The following is a 14,439-nucleotide window of genomic DNA, read 5'->3' as shown; positions in this document are numbered from 1 at the left end:
CGAGCACGGCGGGAGCAGTAGTGTTCATGAGTAAGTACAGTATGTCAGGTTACATCACTTCATCAAATTCACATCTGCAATTTGAACATTGACCTAAAATTTCACCAAAGAACGCACATCAAATCTTTTGTAAAATCTTTGGGGAACAGATCTCTGTGTTGAGAGTATGACATCCACAGGGTTGTTTACCGGGAATTCATCCCTATGATCGAGTTGCATCATTGCTGTCGATTTTCTGAAGCTTTTCAAGGATCTTCGTTGCCGATTTCACAAGTTTGACACAAAATTTGATCGAGTTGCATCATTGCTGTCGATTTTCTGAAGCTTTTCAAGGATCTTCGTTGCCGATTCCACAAGTTTGACACAAAATTTGATGTGTGCATTCTCTGCTTAAGTGCATGTTAAAATCGCAAATGCGCATTTATCAGTGGTCACATAAACGCCTGTAACACAGGGGCTGATGTTGATGAAGCGACTTGGCAACTTGGAATACTTACTCACAAAGCTTCCTCCTGCTCCATGTACATCATGCGCCCTGTTCGCATGCAACAGGAACAGTCTCTCTATTCTTTGTTAGTCCCTCGTAGTTCCTATTATTCTGCAAAATCTATAAAGCACAGCTTCTTGAATATTTCTTCAGGAGCAAGTAATTCCAGTGAAAACCCCAAATCATTTGTGCGGCAACTAAAAGTATGAGAAAAATTGTGGTTTGGGCAGAGTATATAACTACAGTATGACATCACACAAACAGGCATCACCTGCATAAACTGTGATCTATTACAAACAACACAAGATGAAGGTGAATCAGAAGAAAAACAAGGGCTGAAAGATTTTAGGCAAGAGGTGAAGGAAAAAAAAAAAAAAAGAGCTATAACTCTTTAAAACAAAGGACAGTTAATCAAAGGTGATTTTATTTCACTGTATCTTTCCATGCCTGCTGGCTAGAATAAAAAGAAGGAATGTGCGAACACCTTAGAAGCCAGAGGATTAAACCCAAATAAAGAAGCGAGCTGCTGACAGCTGCGAGACAGACTTAAAATTTATCTTGCGAACTCCCACCCATGAACACACACACACACACACCCTTCATTTCTTGATGGGAAGCATTTCAGAACTCGCATAAACCACAGAGGGAACAAGCACATGGTATAAACATTAAGAGAGGGCCTATATTAAATACATAAAAACAACCAAGCAAACCGTCTACTTTACATAAGCCATCACAGTTGGCAAAACCTCAAGAATGTGTGCATGCAAAAACAACCGTGGAGAAAAAAGAACCACGGTATAGTCAGGATTTCTGACTTCAAATACACCTGCAAGGCCGCCACTCACACACACACACACACACACACACACACACACACACACACACACACACACACACACACACACACACACACACACACACACACACACACACACACACACACACACACACACACACACACACACAAACTAAAATGCACTGGTATTCATCCGGGATCAACCCAAGACAGATTTACGAGAGGAGCGGCCACATTCATTAGCACAGGTCTTGGCCCGTGAGGGTCTATTTATTAAACCCACTTTCACACCAATCAATGCAAAACTCAATCTGCATGCTACTGCTACTTTTCAAAGGGGAGTCACAGCAGGGCAAAGGAAAAGGAAAAAAAACAAACAAGGCACCTGATTGATCCTAAACAGGCTGGACAAATCCTAGATAATATGTTTAAAGGTTAAAAGACCTCGAGGTTACAATCAATTGCACTGCTTGTAAATACAGCCAAACAAATGCGTAACAAGCAAAGCCTTGTTTTTTCTCTCTCCCCTGAGTGAGTTCATCGAGTTCACAAAGCCACCACTGCCAGCTTCGTATTACAGCAACACAACTTTCTCAAGAGCTTCTAATCTATCACTCTACAACTGCATTTCTCTAATTTCATTCAGTTTACTCACCCCCTCGCTCAATCAAAAGTCAAAAGTGTGTGGTTATCTGCACAGCTGTCCTCAGATTCACCCTCTCCTCATGCCCTGTCCTCCTCTCCCACTCTTCCTCTGCATTGCTCCTCCTCCGTCTTTCTTTTTTCCTCCCTTCTCCTCTTCTCTCCTCCCACCATCTGCTGACAATGTAAACAGTCCACCGTTCACAGCAAACGCCGGTCTGTTCACAGCAAACGCCGGTCTTTTCTCTTCGTTCCTGTCTCCTCTCTTAACTCGAGTCTTTCCAAGGTGTCTAATCAGACTCTGGTCGTGAGGGTGCCAACGAGAGGCCTGTGGAGGGGCCCCCATCCGGGCTTGCTCCAACCACGTCAGGGCCCGACTCTGCCAGCTGGGTGAGTGCCAGGCCTTCATAAAACACTAGCAAGCTACAAAGACATGTCCTGCCACCACATTTCCCTCCTTCCTTTCCTTCCACTCCTTCAAACGCTGTGGATCCAACACACGAGGACTGTTGACCTTGTGGCTGATAACCCTTCTGTCCACTTTTTTTCTTTTATATGTCTCTTGTATTAAAAAAAAACTAAATAAAATCGCCTAGTCTTGTTCCCTGCTCAGTGTCTGACTTTTATTCCTGATTTTGAAAAAGCTGAAAAATTTCTGAAATGCTTTAAGAAAGCAGTGACTACCAGTAATTTGTTTGTTGAATGGAAAAGCAAAGAAATAATGTCTCATGGAGAACTGCTAACTGTCAAGATGAGCTGTAAACACAGTCTTTTAGAAGAAAAGCAAAACCACAGGTATGCTTACTTTAACATTCTACAAAGTCGACTGGGTGTTCGTGGCTACTGGAAGCAAACTCAACCGAACGCAACATGTGATCTCGAGTACGATTTTAACCTCTACATTATGTTCTTACATCACACTGCACCAACACTCACAATCGTCACAAAAAACAAACAAAAGTACACTTAATCTCTAGCAGAGTATGTTGATGAAATTAGCTCATTTTTGAGGTAAACAATGTATTTTTCCATATCATTGCCTGGATTTAAATGCTAAAGTAAATATACAAGTATTTGTTCTTGAAATGGGTCTCAGATTCTATTAGGAGGAGTGTGAAAGTACAGCGGATGGACAATGAAAAAAAAAAACCCTGTTATTACGTAATGTAATCTAATAGATTGATTTAGTTTTTGTTCAGATTCAGTGGTGGCAGTAGTAATTAAACTCCACATAACCTAATTATTACAATTCGCTGCCCTACAAAATAACATAAAATAAATGTGTATTTCCGGCCCTGTAAAAGTTTAGGCTCTGCACAGCCACACAGATGTGTTCAGTCTTTCTCAACGATCAGACCTATGATCAGGTTGAAGATAAGACAGAGCTACGACGTGAATTTTGTGAGATCACCAATCTCGCACAATACACTAAATTTACCTCCAGAAAAATTCACAAATAAAACTGTTGGGCTACAGATAATGTGCCGACCTTTGGTGCCAGGCGGCTGAAGGTTGTCTCCAGTGAGGGCGCACCAGCCAACAGGGAAGATGTCCCGCGAGTCGTAGCGGCAGTAGTAGTCGAAGGCTCCCCGCCAGCCATCGAAGGTGACCAGCACCTCGACACCGCGCAGTGCACCTACTGTGGCTGGGCAGATGAAGTGGGGGTTTTTCCTGTCCACCGCCTCCAGCTTCATGCCCATGTGGAAGGAGTTCTGCTCTGGGGCGGGAGGCTCCTGCTGGGGAATATGGAGAGAGAGAGAGAAATGGGGTCAGGTATGGAAGTTGGCGTGCCCGAGTGCATTCATTTGTAGGTTAGAAACACAGTAAAATGCTGATCATGTTTTGCTAAGTGATACATTTTTCTTGTTGTACCAAACAAAGTTCCCTCCTAATGTCTCGTATAAATAAGTAATTATGACTCATTTTCCATAGCATGGTGAGTTCATGAGCTTTTTACAGGTACCTTGTGAAAAATGCGAGAAGGAGCCATCTCAGCTCCATTTAGTGTTTTCAGGAGGAACATGGGCCAGGAGGACGCATTGAGACGGAAACCTGAAAAAAAGGAGTCATTTTTGCCATAAGTACACCAGCTTTAAGAGGCGAGGGTTAAATGATGATTGTTTTAGACTATTTCTGAAGCTAAAACGCCTCTCTGTCCCTTGTTTCAGCTTTTCAAATGTGAATATTTGCCTGCCTTTCTTTACTTTTGGAATAATGTGAACTGAAAATCTTGAGTTTTGGGCTGTTGGTCAGACAAAAGATGACATTTGAAGATATCACCTTCACTCTGAGCTTGAGTAGCATATTGTTTACTATTTTTTTGATATTTCACGGACCAGACAATGAATGATGAAATGAATCTTAAAATAAATCAATGATGAAAAGAATCACACGTTTTCAAGAATAAAAACAATCAACAACACTGTGTGGTACCAGTGAAAACAGCCAGACAACACAGTGCTCTTTCCCAACGGTCATTTAGTATAAAAATGTGCTGTGTAGGTGGCTTTCTAAGCTGTGCAACAAAGTTAACAAGCCTTAATGTGACAAACTAACATTCTGTACTGTCAGTCGCTGACATCTAGTGGACAACAGTCTTTTTAAATCCTCCGAGATGCAAAGGAAAAACTGTACAGTACTCTAAAGTCGATGAGGTTTTTTTCCTTCTTCATGACAATATGTTAAACGTTTAAGAGTTCCTGTTTTTGTGTCCTTACCAAGAGGTGGCTGCAGCATGCCTCCGTTCTTTTCACAGTTACCAATAGGCTGGATCTCCGAGGAGTCCACCAGGCGCCAGAAGTCGTTCTTGTTGTCAGACCCATCCAAGCGCAGCCGCAGCCGCGAGCCCGTCAGGCCCACCACCGTGGCGATGCAGGTGGACGTCGTGTTCCGCGGGTCCTGGGCCTCCAGCTTCATGCCCGCCTTGAACTCGTTTACCGGAGGCGTGACGCTCTACGATTTGTGAGACGAGTGTTAGTTGGAGAGTCAAAAGTCGCGAAACAACAGCGGGGGGGGGGGGGGGGGGGCATTTTCCCAGTGAAATGAAGATGGGTCAGAAAGAAAGCTCACTTGTCTGAAACACGAAGCAGGCGCAGCAGTAGCACCCGTCTCTTTCAGGTATTTCTCCCAACTGAAGTGCCCTGCAGAACAAGCAGCGTTACCAAATTAAGATTCAGATGTGTTTCGGCAAACCCTGTATAATCTGATAAATGTTCAAGTCTCTGAAAACAGTAGGTTAAATAATATGTACGACATTTTGTTTATTGTTTTGTCAAACAAAGGCAACGGGCTGAAAAACTATTATCAACAGCAAAGTTTGTATTCACGATTAAAGAAAACCCCGAGGCAAATCCTTGGGCACCGTTTCCGCTTTAAATTGGCCAAGCGTACTTCATATATCTCTGGCTGCTGTAGGTCATTTACCTTGGTACTGTGAGGGCACCCGGGAGGGTCGTCCACTCCGGGCGTGCTTGATCCTTCGGACATCTTTCCACTCTATAGCTGGAGGAGCCAAGAGAGAAAGAATAAGCCTTCAGCTGAGGGTACTTTTCTCATCAGTCAGTAGCTTGTAATACCCGCTACAATCACCGCTCCAAACATCGGCCATGATTACATGATTATTACAGGACAATAAATGAATCTGCCTGCACGGGGAAAAACAGAGATGGGCTGGAGTTGACTGGAACTAAAATGTGTTTTATATTTCTCATTTCTAGCTTTACCTACAAGGTACTATGAAAATTACTGTTATTGTAGTGAGGATGGTAAAACAATATCGTACCTTTCTGTGGTACGGGTTTCCTCATGCTCCAACAATACTGACCAACTGACAACACAAGGGTGGCCTCCACTCTAAAGACAAGAGAACATACACACAAACTAGCTATGTTACAGTTGTGTAAACCGGGCATAGCCGTCTTACAACTTGGTGACTCTCGTTTGTGGCAGCTGATTTGAAAATACTGATCTCTTCTTTGTTAATTGTTTTCGTCACGATAAAAACATTTTGAAAATCACCACGTAACTTTGACGTTTGGAGAAAGGTGCAGTACAGCCCTCAAAAAGCGAGCAACATATAACTTACTGAATATTTAATGCGCCATGAACCCCTTTAAACTCATTCACTGACCAGCTGGTATGTTGGTCATTGCAGGGTTGCTCTTGTACAGACAAATATTATTTATAATCTTTCAACTTTATTATTTATGAACTTATCAGAAAATGTCGTGGACATCCCAAAGTTTTCCAAAATACCAAATGACTTAATTTTTGGGGTCGAAAGTTAAAACTGATGCGTGAGAGAGAGAGAGAGAGTATTTTCCACTGGATTTATTTTGCCAGACAGTGTAAATGGCTCAAAATTTAAACCTAGTTCAGGTTATAAAAAGGAAAAGAAATGATGTTGAGTTAAAACAGGGTGATGAAGAGTACAAGACCTTTTATTAACTCAAAGAACTAATTAATACAAAATCTCAAGTACAGACAAAGGTTGGGCTACCACATATGAATTGCTGTGTTTCAAAGGCAAACCAGAGGCTTGAGCTTGTTATATCTAGTGCAGCTTGCTGGCTTTTTCCTCCTGATGGCAAGCAGGGGATTGTTATGCCAAATATGCATGCACTCCATGTGGATTTCATTCACTCAATTGTACAATCATTTTACAATCAGGGTTACATTAGAGCTCCATGATCTACTGATTGTATACATAAGATAGTAACTGACACAAGCAGATGAGGTCAAATCAGATAATAATGCAGTAATGAATACAGCCTGCAATAAACTCAAATTGTTGCTATTGCCTTTCCTCACAACTTTAATTCAATGATTTTAAGCATTTAAAAAAATAAATTAATAAAAAAAAAAAAAATACTACCTGCTGATCACAGAAAAAAGAGTATTGCCTGTGTTTACTCAATTTCTCGCCATGTTCAGGAAACAGAAGTTTAGAAAAGTGTTTTGATGCTCAGTGACCCCTGTTACCCCAAAAAAAAACCCGGATCACAAACATTACCAGCCAGACACAACATACAGGTCAACAGGTCAGACCGATATAAACAAGTGCTTCAAGTGGCTGCTGTTTCTCCAGACCCACGGGCATCACAATCCGTTTATAACATACAATACGTTGTTGTACTAGTTTGGGATCCAGTTACACAGCATATGGATAGAAAATAGGCAAAAGCTTCTGAAGAAACATGTCCAGACTAATATAAACGTCACGGAGTTACTTGGGGAGAAAAAAAACAAAAACAACAACAACAAAAAAACCATCGCTTTATTCTGAAAGTTTGTCAGAAAAAGTAAGCTTGCGTGGATAATTTAGCAAAAAGAGGACCAACAGAGGACCGAGTGGGCTGTTCACAGAAACATGCCTACCTTAAAACTTCATAACCGTTTCGCAGCGTCTCTCCTTCGTCTCCGGATGAGTTCCCTTTCAATAGAAGTGCGCCTTTTTTTTTTCTTTTTTTTTTCTCCTCCTCCGCCAAAGAGGAGGAGGGTGGGGGTGGGGGGGTGTAGAGGGGGAGGAGGGGTGGGGGGGGGAAGAGGAGGATGGCGTCCGAATTAAAGCGACCCCGCTCCTTGGTAGTTTCAGCCCTTGGGGGGGGGGGGGAGTGACAGGAGGAGGACAAGACAAGACATGAGATGCAGGTACATACACACTCTCTCCTCCCTGTTGCTCCGGGTCCTAACAACCACATTTTACGCGGTGGTGGTGGTGGTGGGGACGGGGACAGGACGGGGACAGGACGGGGGACGCTTTATGTTTCCGTTTTCCAGACGAAATTACGCGGCTCGTGTTTTGCCGAAATTTAGTTGCGGTCCATTCAAAACACAAAGCAAACACATGGGACCCCCCCCCCCCCCACACCTCCACCTCTCCACCACCACCACCACCCTTTACGTGAAGCGCTACATGTTCATAAATTATATCAATCGGGAGTTCACGCTGCAATAGCGGCGGCCGCAAACGGTATGAATCTGGCACAAAAACAACAACAACAACAGCAACAACAACAACAACAAAAAACGCCAAAGCGTGCAAGACGAAGCCCCGTCCAGCATGCTATGCTACACGCGACAGCTACACACAAGACATGCCCGCCCGCCCCGGGGACCGCTAGCCTTTAGCGTGCTAGGTAGCTCGCCTTGACCTGATTATAAATATTAGCATTAGCAAAAACGGTAGCATACCAGCGCAGTGAGATCAGCTTTGCGGTAATTTAAGGTTTCAGCGCCTTGAAGCCGAGAAGCCCGAAACGGGAGGACGTCGCTCGGTTGTATCCGAGGATGTTCGCCTCGCTTTGCAACGTGTGTTATTTTGTTTCTGATGTGGGGTTTTTTCTTTTTTTTTTAGCGCTTGTCCGCCATTTTTGTTCTCTCTCTCTCCCTTTACACGATGAGGAGGGGGGTGTTTTGCCAACATTTCTTGTTGGGCAGTCAGTCAGACAGTCGAGGCGGGCAAGACGAGCCAAGCTGGAGGATGGTGGAGGGAGGGAGGGAGGAGGGAGGAGGAGGGGAGGGTGGTGGTGGGCGGAGAGAGGAAAGGCAGAATGACGACCACTGGCGGCCAAACGGCGGTACTTCAGCAAGGGCAGACAAATCATATTAAATGTTAAATAAAACATATCAATTTATATTTTATGTTGTCCCAGATTAACCCCAGAGGAAACTTCACAATTATCTGTTGTTATTATTATTATTTTTTTTAAACTGTAATATTTGACTATGATAATACAAAATGCGCAATATTAAATACGGCAGGCTTGTATGTTATATATTATTACCAATCGTTTTCACTGCTGTAAATCCACAGAAAACCCATGGTAACTTGATACATGTAAAAAATATATATATATTTTTTAAATACTGTGCATGAGTACCTATGAGAATTGTTGCTATTTAAAAGGCAAAAGGTTTACGCACCAAATATTGATATAGGTTTTTTTTCTTCTTAATAAATCAAATCAGTAGTTTAAAACAACCATTTTCATGTGACTCCGTATAGATAGTAAACACACCGGTACTGTAGATGCAATTTCTTGTTACATATTTCCTGGCATGAACATTGACAACATCAACCTGTGTGCAATAAGGTAATACCAATAAACGAATGTAAATATTGATACACGCACAGTTTACAGTGACACCGTCACAAAGACGTGTATGTGAACAATGTATGCAGTTCTCCAACTGTTTGCATAAGGAGTATTTATCTTTGTACACGTACCATACTAATTATATATGTATACCAATATACAGTTAATATTTATTCTAATAGTGGCAGGGCATTTCACTGCTGCATTATGTAGACTTTTAAAATCCTTTTGTGAACCATTAAATCTTTATTTTCAGAGATTTTCTGATATGCAGTAAATCTAGGTATAAAACAATTAATAAAAATCAGTTCTTCATATGAATTCCATGAAGTGTGCGAGTAAACACTTTTACCAAAAGTACACACCAATATACTGTGGATTTACTCTTTCCAACAAACAATTTACATGCACAGCTGAGGCTGCTGTATTTCTATAAAAAAATGCTACAGTTTTTATGTTTTTTTTGTTTTTGTTTGACACTGAGAATCTTATTAATAGTCAGCAGTCACTTTATCACCATGATAATTAATTGATCACAAGAATATTAAAGGAAAACAAACAAGAAAGGAATTTTAGTAAATGTTGTTGCCACAGCGGTAAAGAGCTCTGCTCTAGTTTCATTTAAACTGTGCTCTAGTTTTGCATGTTTGACTAAAAATGTGGGCTATTTGCCTTGAGCATAGCATGAATAAAATTAGATAATCAGTGCACACAAAGCTTAACTTATTAACCACTATTTGTTCCAGTTACGATTATTATAACATTCAGGAATAGATTTAATGCATCAAAATGTACTACAAATTGAGAAATTATATTTGACAAACATAACAAAAACACACACAGAATTTTGAGCAAAATATCACTAAAATACAGTATTCCTGCAGCAGAACATCTAAAAAGATATTCCAGATAAATATGTAGGTGTGAAAATGAGAAATAACGGCCATTTGGTAACGCCATGCCAATTAGGTCTGGGTAGCGACTGTAACGATGTGATTTGAAGAAACACCCAGCAGTTCAATTGTGTGTAATGGTCACCTGGCAGCAGTGCTAATGCCCATTTCAGCCTACGCTGGGCAGGCCATGGGCTAGTGGCCCCCTGCACCCCAGGCAATTATGTTTGGTTTCACACGGTGAAAAGGGTTAATTGGCAGCGCCCACGTGCCTGATTGGACCTGTTTCACGCTTGTCAGCCTTCATTGCATCAAAGGAAGCCCGAGTCCACCAGGCACCATTATTAGAACACGCAAACACGCATGCACGCACACCGCACGGACGTGCACTGTACAAAGAGTCTGTACTTAAATTGAACGCTCACACCAATGAACATTTATGGAGGAATAACCACACATGCGCACGCATAGAAAGGCACTGATACAAAAATACTGTAGCCCACATTAGTATTCACCAAGCTCATACGAAGACATAAGCGGGTCCACACTTGCATGGAATCAGGCATTATGCAAATCTCTCTGTAGCTGATCCTATCTAGCATCACTAGGGGTCAGTGTTGTTTTATACAAAGCAGGGCCTGATAATGCTGTAACTCTTGTTCCTCTTCGGCATGACGTATCTCAACTTTTCTCTGACCACAGCACGGTACCACTTTTCATGATCTTTGCCACTCGTCTGTCCTTATAGAACTCTCGCACATTCTGACAATTGTGTGCATTTTTCTCTTTTCAAAAATATGTTTTCTCATTTTATTTTATTATTTATTATGTAAAATTCTATTTGGTTTCCGTTTCACAAAAAAAAATAAAATAAAAAAAATCAGTATTGGCCACATTTTAAAACTCGTCGTATTCTAAAATCTCGGCCTGTGTCACTGTAACGACAGACAAACCGAGCGTTGTCAAGCCTACTCTGTTCTGTGTCCTCATCTGTTTGTCAGGATCTCCATGTGGTTCTGTTTTTTTATTTTTTTTATTTATAAGGCTTCAACCACTGAGCCATCCGCAGTCTATGAAAGTCCATCAGCCATTACACAAGCTAGTTTGACTGTCAAATAACAACAGTCCCTATATTTCCCATGCAACTGTTTGCTCGCTATGAATCACAAGTTCTCGGTTTAACAAACTGGACTCACATGTCAAGCTAGTTGTGCAAAGAGGGGGAGGGAGGGGGGGGGCTACAGGTTTTTTTTTTTTAGAGTAAAGTTGACTTTGGGCAGGTTAAAATATCTTTTAAACATGAAGAACCAAAATGTACATCATTGACCTAATTACATCACTGTGAACACAAAGAAGAGCCGCATAAAAGGAAAAGACAAGGAAAATTTAAGGAGACAGTCTGCGAATCAATAACCCCGTGAGAAAGACAATCATTTCATGTCATCATAGGAAATTTCATCAGTAATGTCCTCTTATCCATAGTTAAATAATATTCAAAGAACCTGCACATTTATAAATTCAAGACAGACCCATTGTGTCAATGCGAATGTAAACTCTTACATTAGTCTTTGCTCTTTTCTTTTGGCAGCGGTATCAGTTTTTGGTCTGTTTAGAATATCGTACTTATGCTCTTTTCATTTTATCGCCCTAATTGAATCTGGCTCTCGTAGCTGGCAGTGTGTTTTTTTGGATTTTCAAACATGTTGCTGTAGGTGTCCGCTAGCCAATGGCATGGCTCCACCGCCGTGGTCTGTTTCTGCACCGACAGTACAGCAAGGATCTTCTCCCACTGTGCCTCCTTGTCACTTTCAGCACTCTGGCACTCTCCAACAAAGTCGCCCTCTCACACACAGACATAGACACACACACACACACACACACACACACACACACACACACACACACACACACACACACACACACACACACACACACACACACGCACACACGCAGACAGACACACACACAGTGAGAGTCAGAATGCGTGTGTTCCTTCCCAACCGTGCCTCAGAGGACTCTGCACTTTTTCCACAGACGAGGACATGCGTGCGCGCGCGCACACACACACACACACACACACACACACACACACACATGCAGAGTTCTGATACACACTTCCCATCTCTGCTGGCATCCTGGGAGGGACGTGCAAGAGAGAGAGAGAGAGAGCATATGTTGGATAGACGTTTGTTGAGGGGGGATATTTCTCTTTGGATGTTGTCTTACAAGCTCTGACGGCGTGGCGCAGAAAGAAGGCATTTTTTCGTCCAATTTATTAATCCTTTTAGGCAATGTTCTCTGTTCAGAAATGCAAATTGAATCAATCTGAGGCTGACTTTAAGACTTTTCAAGTGGGATTTAATTAGAAGCCAGGGCCTGCAGATTTTAATGAGAGAGGGGGTGGAGAGATGGAGAAAGAGAGAGAGAGAGAGAGACAGAAAGAGAGGCATGGGGAGGGAGAGTGGGTTGCGGTTTTGATCTGGGGGTCCTGCTGGAGAAAGGAAACACAAACACCCACAACACAACACAACACAACACACACACACACACACACACACACACACACACACACACACACACGAACGCATGCACACATATGCACCCCGTAGAGCCGAGTATAAGGCGGATGCCCGCTGTTTGGTTTTTCTTCACTTCCCTCATCTCGGTCTTGTGAGAGTTCAGCCAGAGATTTAGTACAGATTTTCGTATACATCTCAAACCCTCACAAAAACCGGGCCTGTATGAGTATTGATGGAGCATAGCATCATGCTGCTGTTCTGTGTTGGAGCTGATCAATGTAAAAGTATAAGTTAATACCGGACAGCTCACAGGTGTGACAGCATGGAAAGCCATAAATGTGAAAATTGGTTTGTGCAGAAGAAACATAAAATTAATAGAATAGGTCAAAGGGTTGATAGATAGTCCAGGTTATAATACTCAGTCGTAGATTACTCATAAGGAGATACGAACCACTGTACTATTCACTATTCACCTGTAATAGTTCAAAGCAAAAAAAAACGGCACTATTACTAATCTTCATGAAGTGACATGATGTCATCATCATATTGTTTTCAGTAGAAGTTTTCAACCAAGTTACAAATGTTACTGAAAATGACAAACTATGTTGAGTGTGTGGCTGCCACAGACAAGCAGGTGGCCTTCTGTGTGTTTATGCTCATCTCATAATCCATCCACGTCATTACTGCTGTAATTCACAACGTTTTTGGATTTTGTGACAAATATCTACTTGAAAACCCACATAAGACCGAGTTGAGAGCAAGTTAACCAAAAAGAGATTTTAGCATCTCTGATTGTTTCATTTGAGTAATTTGTTGGAGGCCTGAAGAGGTCTATGTGAAAAAAGGACCACGATTTCATCTACCAGAAATGTATTTTTCTTTTTCTGTCCTGTTAATCAACCTTTCAGATTTTTCTTTTCACACATTTTAGGTTCCTGATTTACGTGTTGGGAACCAATGCTGTAGCTGATTTTCTTCTTGCCTTTAACTGTCGATCAAAGTGTGTGTGTCTGCATGCGTATATGCACACGTGTATGTGGCTGAGCATGTACAGTATGAAGTGATGCCAGCATGAGTTATTTTTACTTCTTATGATGATTTGAAGGGTTAGAGATCATGCAGTCACTCCCTCATAAATGATTCTAGCAGACAGCACTTCCCTCCAGGGTAAAACTTTTATCAGAGATTTCACTGCCATTTGGCGATTCACATGCTCCATCTGATACATTTTGGGGAAATTTGGTGCTGTTAAAAAGGGTGAAGTCGGCCTGTGGTGCCAGGATGTGGTTTGAGAGCTCACGCTCACGCTCTCCTAAGCCTCGTTTCCTGTCAGCCGCTCAAAATTGGGGCTGGAGAGCACTGACTGGTGGGTTTTTTTTTTTTTAGGGAATGTGTGATGTCTTCACAGCCACCGTGTCTAATCTTTCTCTTACCATCACTTTTGTATTGCCAATCACCGGGACGGGGAAGGAAAGGGTTTGTTCTAAGTGTTTCTAACTTGACCGTTTTCACTTTGAGAGTTTTCTCTGTGCTGCTATCTCTGCCATATGTAGTGGTTTGTCCGTGTACTAAAAAGGAAGCTGACGATAAATGTCAAGCAGATTATATCTAGCTTGTGAATCATAAACGTAAAATGATATGCACAAAAACAACAATTTCGGATGCCAGAGTTGATGTACAGTATTGAAGGAGCAGTGAAAGGAGGGGAAAAAAATGTAAAGAGATGACTTTTAGGCTGCCATCATGAGACATGAGTTTACCCATTAAAGCCAGAACTCTAGTGTGTCTCACAAAATGCTTGACAACTAGTTGATACTGTCAATGTTTAAATAATACTAATTAATCTCCATTATTGAAACATGTAATTAATCTCTCTCTCACCCTCTCTGGCTGTCTCTCTGTCTCCTTCTCGCTCACATTTAATGGAACATGAAAGGGAAACCCAAAGAGCAAATGCTGTGTTGTGGTCCTTGCGGGGAGCTCATTGAGGGACTCACATCAG

At 41.9% G+C, this 14,439-nt stretch overlaps 1 protein-coding gene across 6 annotated transcripts in view; it reads right to left on the bottom strand.

The window, feature by feature from the left end:
- Positions 1–8,371, bottom strand: part of LOC138624009 (polycomb protein SCMH1-like) — a 39,310-nt gene extending 30,939 nt beyond the window's left edge. For 4 of the 6 annotated variants that reach the window (XM_069703863.1, XM_069703858.1, XM_069703861.1 and 1 more), the window contains exons 1-7: positions 7,305–7,434; positions 5,710–5,780; positions 5,352–5,429; positions 4,998–5,068; positions 4,646–4,880; positions 3,892–3,980; positions 3,418–3,664 (exon numbers count right to left, since the gene is read on the bottom strand). In XM_069703863.1, coding sequence (XP_069559964.1) covers positions 3,418–3,664; positions 3,892–3,980; positions 4,646–4,880; positions 4,998–5,068; positions 5,352–5,429; positions 5,710–5,734 — 745 coding nt within the window. In that variant the 5' untranslated portion in view covers positions 5,735–5,780; positions 7,305–7,434. Of the gene's footprint in view, positions 1–3,417; positions 3,665–3,891; positions 3,981–4,645; positions 4,881–4,997; positions 5,069–5,351; positions 5,430–5,709; positions 5,781–7,304; positions 7,435–8,120 lie in introns of those variants that run through there. The other 2 variants (XM_069703859.1, XM_069703862.1) reach the window with 2 other exon arrangements.
- Positions 8,372–14,439: the final 6,068 nt, after the last annotated feature.

The sequence above is a fragment of the Brachyistius frenatus genome, unplaced genomic scaffold (genome assembly GCF_029030835.1).
Source record: "Brachyistius frenatus isolate BFR_SWC_R1_liver_20210118 unplaced genomic scaffold, ASM2903083v1 Contig_48, whole genome shotgun sequence".
Taxonomy (NCBI): Eukaryota; Metazoa; Chordata; class Actinopteri; family Embiotocidae; genus Brachyistius; species Brachyistius frenatus.
Note: the sequence above shows the minus strand (reverse complement) of the source record. Positions and strands in the feature narration are given on the sequence as shown.